Here is a 12,300-nt window from a genome sequence, read left to right on the forward strand (position 1 = left end):
ATCATATAAAGGTCAAGTTGAATTGCATATTCTTACAGCACACCTCGAGAGCTTTCCAAATTACTATAATAAAATAATTTTTCATTAAGTACTTTTCGAGTTATTAGGCTTGAAAGTTACAGTAACGCCGGCATTAGCATTACGCAAAATGTCCGATCGACGGCTAAAACCTCTTGAATGTCGTTCAAAATCATGTTCTGAATTACATTTGTCAAAACCAAGGCCAATGGAGCTTATATCTCTTATTTTCATTTTTACGCAAAAATGAATTTTTAGTATAAAAATGAAATTAAGAGGAATAACCTCCAATGCCCTTGATCTTAACAAATGTTATCTAGGACATGATTCTGAACGATATTCAAGAGGTTTTAGCCGTTGATCGGAATTTGAAAAATACTTAATGAAAAAATATTTTATTATAGTGTTTTGAAAAGCTCTTGAAATAAGCTATAAGACTATGTAATAAAAAGAGGGGGTTCCTGTTCAAAAAATTCAATTTGACCTTCATATGATCTTGAAGACTTCACCCAATGTCAATCTTTTATCATCAGCTAAGTAGACTTTTTGAAATCCTACAACTTTGCTTTTATACTTTTTTCACTAGAGTTGATCGTTTTCGAGATATTTTAGCGTTTCCAGACTCTTTGAAGACCTCATTAATATACTATGTGCATATTGAAAACAAATTTTATGTATAATGATTCTTCTATCAGAAGAGCCGCTCAGGCAGCTCTTTCGCGAGCTACACCTTATTAAGATAAATTTCTTTCGATACGCCATTTCTTCAACGTGAAGCGACTTCTAGCTTATCCTGTACGTACATATCGGAGAAGTTCACTGCTCTAGTCTAGAATGGCGCATCGTGCCACGCCATATAACGCTTTTATATCTCCGTGACGCCTCGTCAATCATCCCTGAATGGTTGCATGCTTGATCATTCTTCCGCTAGGTGAGAAGCTTCGGAAGGGGATACGCGAAGCGCATACAGAAAGCGTTGCAGCTTCAATATATTGCGAAACACTACACGTGTGAATTTGAATGTAAACGATATACTCGTTCCATCCTACTGTTACTCTAAATGTCCTAGTTTTTTAAAGAAGAAAATCGAGTTTTTAAAAAATCAGCTAAAAAAGGGAAAGAAATTTTAAAGTTGATTGTGTTGTTCTTCCATTCATTTTTTTTTTATTCTTTATTACTTCTTTATTACAGATTTTGTTATACGTATTGTTCTTTCTTAGATGGTTAGAATTTTATAAACTTATTGTATCTCGAGTATTTATTGTTATCTCGAATAATTTACACCGTTAAAAAAAAAAAGAAATTTCCGTTACATGTAATATTTTAAGAAGGTACATTAAAGATATTTAATGTCATCAATGAAAATGAAGTTACAACTAACTTAAATTTAATGTTTACTTATATTAAATTTCATGCAAATCTACATAAAATTTAATAAAAAATGTACCTAAATTTCGTAAAATTTTATAAAAAGTACTAAATTTCATGTACATGTATATATAATATGTTTCAATTGCAGATACAATAAATTTAATTTAGTGTCACAAAATTGAATTTAATTTGTGTAACTTAAAAGTGCATTAGAATTTCATGACATTTTTAACAGTGTAGTGCAATTGAAAAATTGCCAAACTTAATTTATTGGATCGTCCTGGTGGTCTCATTATACGAAAGCAGAATTCTTGCGAATCGCCGATAAAAATCGGGATGGTAATGCAGGGCACGTTTGGAAATTGGTTAAAAGCAGCGATCGTATTATCGCGGATCGAAATAGAGCTTTATTCGCGCCGACTGGATTTTTATAGCGCGTCTGCCGGCGCATTTTTCTTGTTGCGCCACCGGAGTGCTTTATGCGGCCGTGATCGAGTCGCGCAGGGCGTATGTATGCCTTTCAGAGGGCAATATCTCTGGCTTCGGGTACCAGGCTCTCGCGAACATTTTGTTCGCAGCAGCCGAGCCTTTCCGCTGCTCTATCAACGAGAGGGACGCAGAGGGGAAGGCGGGGGGCTGCCCGAATGATTAAGCCTGCCGATCGATTCGCATTTATTTTCTACCCCGCCACCAGCGATGGCGGGCGACGCGGGGCACAGGTGCTACGGCCGACCGCAAAACGAGAACAACTCGCGCAAAGCTGCTTGCGCATCGATTTATATCCCCCAACCCTCCTGCCTTCACCCTGACGTCTCTTCTGTCCCCTTTCGACGTAGCCGGAATCCGACTTTCGAACATGCACGTCGCTTACGTCTGATGAGGACGAATTGCGTTGTTGCTTTATTGAATGTTTATTCAAATGCGATAGAAACGGAACAGCCAGATTCTAGAGAAAAGTACTTTTTCAGAAGTACTTAGTATGTCTGTGAAATAACAATGGTAGATAGAAAAAGGGACGTAAAAAAAGTAGCACTTCCTTCTTAATTTTTGTTGATTGAAAATTAATTAACTTATCATTTGTGAAAAAACTTTTGCGAATAAGATGAATTAACTCTTATTAACTTGTAAAAATTTAAAGATTTAATTCGTATTTTTAATCGTAATATTCTTACATAATACATTATAAGTATGTAGACTGCTTATTTATCCAAAAACATCTCTTTCTGTTTTTAATTTTATTATATATATATTTACTTGAATTTTTATATTAGAAATAAATTAAGGCATTTCAATTTTATGGTTGCTGTGAACGAATTAATTCATCTCTACAGAACTGCACAGGACAGGCTTTTGATCGATGAATTCCCGAATAATTAATAAATTAATGTATATAATGAAAGACAAAGAACTAATTAAAAATTAAGAACTAATTAATAAGTTGAAGAACATAAATAAAAATAAGCTTTAATTTTTGCTTCATTATTTATAATTTAATATTAAAAAGTAATTAATTACTGATTTTATTAAGTATTTTGTTAAAAATATTGAAAATATTGTAAAGGTATTAAAAATATTAAAAACATTGTTGTATAACACTCAAAATAATAAATAATTTCCAACATTAAATTGGTCAATATACTAAAGAAATAAAAATAAAAAAAAATAAAATTTTATTACACGTTTGTTTGAACAATACTGACGAAATATTTATTTACAATAAATAAACATTTATTCAAAAGAAAAAAATTATACTTAAATTACATAAATAAATATATTTATATTTAGTAAATATTTCATTAGTACTATTCAAATAAATATTTAATAAAATTCAGTACTCTTTTTTAATGTATTAAATTGAATTTTTATAAGAAATTCATACGCACATATCAAATATTATACATACCTTATTCTTAAATTAATTTATATTTCTTATTCTTTAAATGTTTATCATATTATTGTTCATGGAAATACACGTGGTATATAATTATATATGCAACATCAAACATGTGAGTATTCATTATTGAGCTATCCTGCTGAGCCTAGTGATCGTGCGAAGATCAGTTATTTGTGCGAACTATAGAAACTCTAGCGGACGTTAGTACATGGCGCCAGCTAGCGGCGTAAGTATATTATTTTCGTGTCAGCTGACAGCTGCCGTGTTCGGTTGCGTTTAGTTGCGTTCGGCTTGGTTCGGCTACGCAGATGGTTGTTCGTGATTCCGCGCTTATTCGCGCACAAGTTCGTAATGTGCTGTGAACAATAATTGCTATTTCTTTTATTTATGTGATTAGAAGAGCGTTTAAGACGGATATATCTCGGCGGCGTTGACACTGGTTGCAGAATGGAGAACGTTTCTCTATCCAAGGTAAGCGATACGACACGTGCAACCTGTTGCTATCGCCGGCTTAACCTCAAAGTGTAAAGTTAGCGCGCCGAAACGCCGAATAATGATTCATAGTCCGTCGCTTTCGCACGCTTTAAAAGTTTATCGAAGAATGCTGTCATTATTCTCGCATTACTTTTGCCTTTGTAATTAACGTCATTTCTGTATAATTTTTTTACTTTCGACTTCTTTAAAAATTAACGTTTAAAATACTTAATTTTTTGAAAATCATATACGTATTGAAATTAAATTAATTTTGATTAGATATCTAGAAATAATTTTTGCCAATTAAGGATTTCTCTAATGTTTTTAAGAATTAAAAAAAAAGTTTCGACAAATAATAAATTAAATGAGTTAAAATTGTTAAAAACGAACAAAAATATGTAAATAAAATAAATAAATAGACAAAATTAACGATAATTGCCAATTGACAATTGATGAAAGGATTATTTTGTATGAAATACATAAAGAATTAGTTTCTGATTTTCTCTTGAATTATGTAATTCAATGCATAATGATTTTTATAATTAATATTAATAATTTAGTAATTTAGTCACAGTAAATTTAAAATTTTATAATGACAAGGACAATAATATCGTCAATTTAGGATTGATGTAACAGAGAGTCGTGGCTAATTATAAAAATGTAATATCGAACGTGACTTTTAGGGAGTATTTGCATACAAAGGAAGTTACAAAATTGGAAAAAAGAAAAAGAAAATTAAATGCCCAGCGTATTTTGATGAACCCTGGTATATCGCGTATGACGAAACATGGGGATATATCGAGCAGGCTACGGAGGTATAATTATTTAGTGTGTTAGCACTAGCTATAAATTTCAATCAAATGGCAGAATATTTAACAGAATGCATTAATATTTCAGAATGTCAGATCGAAAATGTTCCAACAAGTTATATCCAATTTAAAGTCTTTCGTGTCGAAAATAAAAGCGACGCCATTGAATGGATCATTCCACGAAATAGCCACGGCTATTTTGTTAACAGGTGAAAACAAACGTCACATTTTTTATAAAATATTGTCATTTTTTCAACACGAAATTTAGATAAACTAAAATCGATTAAAAATCTCTTCAAAATATATACCGAAGTAATTTTTGCCTATTAAAGATTTTTTTCTCTAATGTTTTTAAGGCTTCTAATATTTTTCTTCAATGATTTTTGATAAATATATTAACAAGTAAATGAATTAAAATTATAGGAGTAAATGTCCCCGATCATACGACGCTTTTCGACACCGTAGTGTCCAAGCTTAGTAAAATAACGCCACACTTAGCGATGATTTGCAGCAGAAATTGTAACAACGTGAAAAACATCATCGAAGACACTGTATATCAATTTATTCATAAAAATTCAAGTTCTGAATCTGAATCAGGCAGTGAATCTGAATCGGTTAGTTTCGTGGTAATAGCACTATGTAGAAACAAACAGTTTCTGTTGCAATCTTTAAATAAATTATTATTCGTAGAACCATGTTCCTGAAGTGCGTAAAAGTCAATGCACTATGCGTGTCTTAAAAAAAATATTTGCGGAACATCACGATCCGGAGGACCCTTTAATTATAATTTTGCCGGACTTCGAAAGCTTCCCCATCAATGTATTACACGATTTTATCCTGGTGTTGAGGTATTCTTGAAAAGAATATACACAATGCATGCACAATACAATTAAAAAATTACACGAATCTTAAAAAGAATATCCTTGTGAATAAATAATTTTCAGTTCGTATAGGAATACATTGAAGTTCGTACTCATTTTCGGTGTCGCGACTACGTTGCACGTCGTGCATAAATCATTGACATATGACGTCACGTCGAAGTTAGTTGTGCAGGCAAGTTAAACAAAAATATTTTGACGTCCAACGTAAATGTTTGCGCAATGACTATAAATAATTCGTCGGCTCTTTATTTAGGTATTCTATACGCAAACGCAAGTCAAAACACTAGCCGATGTATTAGAGAACACTGTTTTCTCTACAAAGATTCCATTTAAATTAATCGGCCGGGCGTTTCAGTTGCTGACTGACATTTTTCTGTTTTACGATTTTTCGGTGGATAACTTCTTGCAAAATTACAAGGTAACGAGCATTCAGAAATCCAATTAATAAGTCGACAATCGACTTATTATAAATTATGATGATTTTCAGATGTGCATGATACAACATTTTTACAAGAACGATGCGAGTTCTCTTTGCTGTCAACCAAAAGACATTAAGAAAAAAATATCTGAACTCACTGCTGAAAATATCGCGGAAATTAAAAGTTTACCGTCTATCGCTAAATATTTGAAGACGTCGAGTGGAGATAAAAAGCTTAGCGATAAAGAATTCATGGTTCGCATAGTTCATTTACGAGATTTAAAAAGGATTGCAAAAATTATAGCTATTAGAACGAAGGGATACCTTTTAAATAATATGTAATTATGAAATTTACGCTGTTGAAAAATTTAATGTAACAGTCCATTATCAAGCTGTTTTATATTGGAAATTGGAAGGATGGAAAATTTTTTAACAGAGATAAAACTTTTATTCAACAGATGTAACTACGACTTTTAAATGTGTCCCTCACATTTGTTACTAATGTACATAATTTTTGGTAATCTCATGCATTTTCGAACTATTTTTTAAATTTTGCTTTTTGTAGGAATTATTGGAAGAGTTGTTAAATAAATTTCATAAATTTATGAATCAATTTTTAATTGTTTTGAGATGTTTGCACAGCATGGTTGCATCACTGCCAGGCTCGCCAATGGGTAAACAGGTAATACAACGCTTTACCGATTCAAAATAAAAGATATTTTATTACGCAAAAAAGTGGTACGTTGAACTAAAAATCGGAATTATGGAATAATTATTTCAGTTGCGGGAAATTTACACTAAAGCAGTTTACACGAATAATCTCACAGAATCCTCCGAATACAAAGATTGTAGGAAATTATTGGAATTTTTATCGAAGGAGGAACTCCTCTCGAAACTCGAATCTGTTATAAAAATTGTCGAGGATTCCAAAGATTCAGAAATTAAGAAAATTAAAATCGATCTTAATAATCACATCAAGAGAATTCGAGAAGCTAGTTTAAGCACCACAACGACTTCCGAGATCATCAGTGTGGAAGAGAAACTTAATCGTATGCAACTAAAGGAGGTGTGTGGAAAATCATACTTTCTTAACTGCTCTTATTAATCCTTTGCTCTAGAAAAATATTTTTAACTCATAAAAAGAAAGAATGATTTTGAAGTATCTAGAAATTTAACTATATATAGATACAGATTTGAAAATAATTTTGTTGAGCCATTAAAGTAATTATATAAGAAACTCATGCATGATGACGAAGCTTTTGACATTCCAGCAATGGTTTAAGTAAGTCCTATATAATTATTTTGATAGTTCAATATAATTATTTTTAGATCTGTATTTATAACTAAATTTTTAAATATTTTAGCAAAATCATTCTTTCCATGTAACGTTATGAAGCGTACTTAAACTATTTCATACTCCAAATTAAAGCAATACTTCTCTATCAAATCCGACAAGATAAGGTCCGATAACACACGAATAATTTTTTATATTCATTACACGATTAATAAGATTTTATCGGTTTATGCGAAGCCATGTAAAGGTGAGTTTTGTTTCTTTCATATAATACACTCCCGCTATCGAATGCGAACGATCGGAACTTTACGGTTCTGAAATGAAAATTGTCGATGAAAACGCAGTGATTACTAACGCCTGTTCAACTACCATGTGCCCCCTTTTCAGAAATTGCTCAAAATGAGTCAGCAACAATCGCGTTCTGCTTACAAGCAGGCGCTGCTTGATCTGATCGATTACTTAGATCGAAAAGTATTCTCCGTTCATCTGATCGACCCAAGTCGCGTGACGGCTCACGAGATATTTTGCTACAGCGATGGGAATCAGGCGAAGCATCATATCCGCGGCTCTTTACGGGCTGCTATGCACACCGGATTAAGCGATCCACAGATGTATCTGGATGTGAGTGAAGTAGAACTTCGCACGAATAGCTCATGCACGCGATTTCAGTTAGCTCTTTTATCGCGCGTATCATCGAACAGTGGGAACGTGCCCGAAAAATTGTTCGTGGAAATCTGGAATTGCAAAATTTAACTTTTACGTAATACGGATATCTGCATGCACAGGGCATTGTACTATTTTAACCCTTAAACGCTACACTACGCGAACAACATACTATATGTCCAAATCAATTTGACTGCTTACAATTTTGATAAAAATAAACATTGAAAAATTGTTTTTAAATCGAAAACGATAGATTTCAAACAACAATATTAGCAAACAACAATATCAAGAAAATGTATGTATTTTTATTAATAAAAAAGTTATAAAAGCAGGGAAAAAAAGTATTGGAAAAAGAAAACCGAGCATGTCGTACCGAAAAGGCGTTTAACAATTAAATGTTGGGTTATCGTTATAATATTATGAAGCGACGCGAGAAGACAATATTGAAAATTTTTGCGCCTTAAATTATAATTTGCGTGTTAAATATGTATTTGAAATTAACTTCTTTTTCCTTCGCTCCGATTAATTTTCATATCTTTCAATGCTCGAATATAGCTGGAGTTTTGATATCGCGATTCGTTTTTAAATATGATTGGTCCCGCTGCGCGCAGTTCTCATTTTTCTCGCGACATTTAATCTTCTCTTACATGAGCAATTCATCGACGATCGCGGAAAAAATCGCACTTTTTGGTAGACCGCGCGGCACGGTTAATTGGAGATGTATATTTCAGTGCGACTGCTGCAAATTGGAGAACGACGACGACATTCCGCGCACGCTCCCCGACCTGAGTATAATTTATAAGCTGCATTTGGAGTCCAGGAAGCTGATCAATATGTACGACTGGCTGCAGGTAACAATCCGGCCCGCGCTCATGTTTACAGGTTAATCCCTGTTACACTTACGGTCACGCACGCGGCCGTCTCGTGATTTTAATCGCCGCCGCCACCGCGAGTGATTCACGCGAGCACGTCATTGTAAGAAAGGCGCGCACAAGGGGGTGCCGAGTGCTTTATCGCCGCTCGGTTGTTAGGAAGCCGGTAAAACGCTTCTTGTGAAAATTGTACCGGCGAAAATGTACTGTCCGCCGGATCTGCGAAGTTAACACGACGTCCTATTAATATAAAAAAAAAAAAAAAAGTTTCGTATTTTTTATATTAAAAGTTAAAATTGAAGCTAGTGTTCTAATTTTGATATTTAGTACTTACAAAAACTACGGATCTTTTTATTTTTCTAAGGCACTGTAGAACTATGAAAAGAGAGAGATAGAGAGCGTTATTGGGATTGCCGTTATTTCTTTTTATATTCAAACTTCATAGATTCCTCTCCGCTGAGATTTAATGGCGTCGATATTGAACGTCTAACGTAAGAAGAATTAAGGTTTTCTACAAGTCTCGGAGGATTTATAAAATTGTCCCTACTGCGAGATTCAGCTCTTACATTTTTTTATTCTTAACATTTCTTGTTTTCTTTAAATATTTTTATATTTTTTGAATCGTTTTACATTTTCCTCGTCAGATGTACTAAACTTTGAATTTTTAAGCTTCATGACGCATTGGACACATGAAAATCTAAGGGGACGCACTCGATACGTTTGCTTGCAGGCATTCCTGACGATTGTGGATCCGCAGACCCAGCACGCGGAGCAACGCGACGTAGATCCGCTGTTCCAGTATCCTTTCAAAAGTTTCCGCGAACGCATAAGGCAGTTCTCGCACTCAACGTGATCGGTACACGTTGAGATTTGTCTTACCTGCGCCATGCCTTTGAAATTCATATCACGCTTCCTAACGCGAGGATCGTAGACGTAACTTCCGCGAACTAGATACCCATGTAGTTTGAATAATTCGCACGTGTTATCTTGCATTTCATCATGTAGTAACTTATCCTTAACGGGGATTCAGAGCTCGGTTTACTCAAGCGGTCGCCGCTCTACAGTTCCTCGGCTTCATCAAGACTTCTCGAAGGAAGACGGATCATGTAAAGCGCCTTACGTAACAATAATATCGTGTATTTGATTGTTTGGTTTGCCCTCACAGCTTGTTATTGTATGCGCCGTTTATGAACATCTATTTCTGTATTATTCTATTTTTATACCATATTGTATATGTATTAATGAATAAATTGATATCAAAATAAATGTTTTTACATATTTTGATCCTGCAATTCAATCCCCTCGATACATCGAAATATATTTGTACGTTTAGTTTGTTTTTTTCATTTTAATATTACTAACAAAGAAAAAACAAATAATAGTCGTCACAATAGACGTAATATTTATTTAGCTCGCTATGTATTTAAATTAAATAAAATGTAACTAAATAAAAACTTAAATTATTTTCAATTTGAAAAATTTATTCCTGAACAGATTAAATATTTATTCATTTTCAAAATTCAAGAATATTAAAATTATCAACTACATATTCAAATATAGGAAAAGGATTGCAAAAGTCGCTTGGTATATACATGCTCTAACAATAATATTGTACATCGTTATATGAAATAAGTATCTAAATTAAGACAATTAACCTTGCATTACTCGTGTGGAGAGTTCAGACACTCCGGGCTTTTAAATTCTTTAAATGAATGCTATTGTTATTTATACACATTTTAAAAAAATATATTTAACGCAAATTATTTCACAGTTAAAAAATTTATTGCATTTATCTTTATCGTATCCAGAAATCACACAAACTTTTATTCCGCATATTTTTTATCGTTTATGTAATTCTTTTATCACTAAACGATCAAGGCTACGTGCCTTGCATATTGATTTCACCATTTCTCAGAATTCCTTGCGGAAGTTGTTACGTACCGAATGCATCGTTGAATAATTTAACGGCTTGCACGCATATTAATGATGCGTGTACTGTATCTGCATAAGTTCCCGCGATCTTGAGATACTTAAATTCCAGGTAGATCGACGTACGATTCCTCTTTCATTTCTCTCCCTCGACGTCCCGGGTTTTTAAAAATCCGCAATATCGATTACGCCGTCTTTGTGGCGGGGAGTCGAGCGTGCCACGCGTTCCATGGGGTTGCGAAAAAAAATTCATCCGAGAGCGTGCACGGCAATCGTTTCCGCATTTTAACGTGGACGAATATCGATTAATTGAATTTCAACGACGGCCTTTTTCTCGCCTGGCAACACGGATGGAAGTTAACATTCCACGCGACGACCTTTACTCTTTCACTCAATGATGGACGAAAATCATTCGCGCGCGTAAAAAAATTCAGCCTGAAAATTCTTAGATCTTTTAAAATCAAATTACAGTCGTCCTACAATTAATTTGTCGAAGGAAGGAAGCGTACTTTTAACACTACAGAATCGCCGACAGTATCCCGCTAAAACTGTTGAAGATGCCAATTTGGCAGCTTCCCATCTTTGTTTCAATAAAGATTTATTTTGACATTATATTTGTATCGTTAAAATATTATTCACATATTTTCAATATTGTACCATTTATATTACAATAAAGATATACTATATAAAGATTACGATAAATCTAAATGCAACAGATTTTTTAACTGTTAAAACAATTTGCGTTAAATATAATTTTAAAAATTAGGTACAAATTCATTAAAAGATGTACAAGGCTGAAATGTTCTAGACATCCTCTACATGACTAATAAGGAGTTGTTCCAATTTAGTAAAAAAAAAGAAGAAATTGGAATTGATTAACGGAGCCGAAATGGCTTCATTAGTGTCTGATGTTAAACAACAAATCACGATTGACGGCGTGTGGCTACGTGATGCCATTAGTTTATCTATCTGCTCAACCCACATCGAAGTTCTCTATTTTCTACTCGTGAGTGTGACAACATTATCGTCCCTCGTTATACGTATCGTTATGTTTCCCCTAAACGCCCGTTTCAATCTATTGTCGGGAAGTATCGTGATATAGTTTAGTCCGTAACACAGGATCTGTAGAATAATGTTTGGACAAAGCCAAACGGAGATCTCACGTCGTGGCCAATCGTAGAACAATCCCGTATTCAAAGGAGAGTGACGGCGCATGAGGGAGGATTCGGCAAAGGTTAACGTCTGCGACCCTCGATAGGGATGCACAGAGTACGTTAACCCTTGTTCCGCCTTTGACCCTATCGAGAAAGGACGAAGCATAGGGAGTACGGAAAGGGATAAGCTCGCCCGTGCATAGTATCCTTCGCTGCACCAACGGTAAAGCTCAAGGATGTAGCGTAAACTTCGGTGTCAAAGAAGCGAGAAGCGAGTAATCTCTCATTGCAAGATTTCCCGAAAGATCTCTTCGCACGGTTTCTTTATCACTACTTATCACTTCGACTTTTACGTCCATTTCTACCAGCGTAAATTAACTTCAATCTCGGTCTGGCTTACCTTTTATCTTCTTCTAAAAATTAGGCAGGAATGAACGGTAAATTAAATCGAGATTATAGTGAGTTTGCATCAGAAGTAGAAGTGGGTCTCAAAAAATGTAAATGGAATATAAGGCTTTATAAA

General features: G+C 34.1%; 2 protein-coding genes across 7 annotated transcripts in view; one reads left to right on the plus strand and one right to left on the minus strand.

Annotated features, from left to right (window-relative positions):
- LOC108754480 (fasciclin-1) overlaps positions 1-12,300 on the minus strand; it is a 377,227-nt gene that overhangs the window by 148,639 nt on the left and 216,288 nt on the right. The window lies entirely within an intron of this gene.
- Positions 3,607-9,913, plus strand: LOC108754481 (origin recognition complex subunit 3). The gene is made up of 14 exons (XM_018496778.1): positions 3,607-3,754; positions 4,441-4,572; positions 4,655-4,775; positions 4,990-5,180; positions 5,257-5,414; positions 5,511-5,619; positions 5,701-5,865; positions 5,935-6,120; positions 6,431-6,547; positions 6,647-6,931; positions 7,547-7,780; positions 8,554-8,673; positions 9,425-9,492; positions 9,725-9,913. Exons 1-14 carry the CDS (start codon positions 3,731-3,733, stop codon positions 9,816-9,818), a joined length of 2,004 nt encoding a protein of 667 aa, XP_018352280.1. The 5' UTR covers positions 3,607-3,730; the 3' UTR covers positions 9,819-9,913.

This window comes from Trachymyrmex septentrionalis, unplaced genomic scaffold (genome assembly GCF_001594115.1).
Source record: "Trachymyrmex septentrionalis isolate Tsep2-gDNA-1 unplaced genomic scaffold, Tsep1.0 scaffold8, whole genome shotgun sequence".
In the NCBI taxonomy this organism is placed as follows: domain Eukaryota; kingdom Metazoa; phylum Arthropoda; class Insecta; order Hymenoptera; family Formicidae; genus Trachymyrmex; species Trachymyrmex septentrionalis.

Bases quoted from the DNA above. Each gene is read 5' to 3' on its own strand.
- LOC108754481 (XM_018496778.1), top strand. From the start codon at position 3,731: ATGGAGAACGTTTCTCTATCCAAG. The intron at 6,121-6,430 runs GTTCGCATAGTT...TGCTTTTTGTAG, and splicing joins TTAGCGATAAAGAATTCATG to GAATTATTGGAAGAGTTGTT. The intron at 7,781-8,553 runs GTGAGTGAAGTA...TGTATATTTCAG, and splicing joins ATCCACAGATGTATCTGGAT to TGCGACTGCTGCAAATTGGA.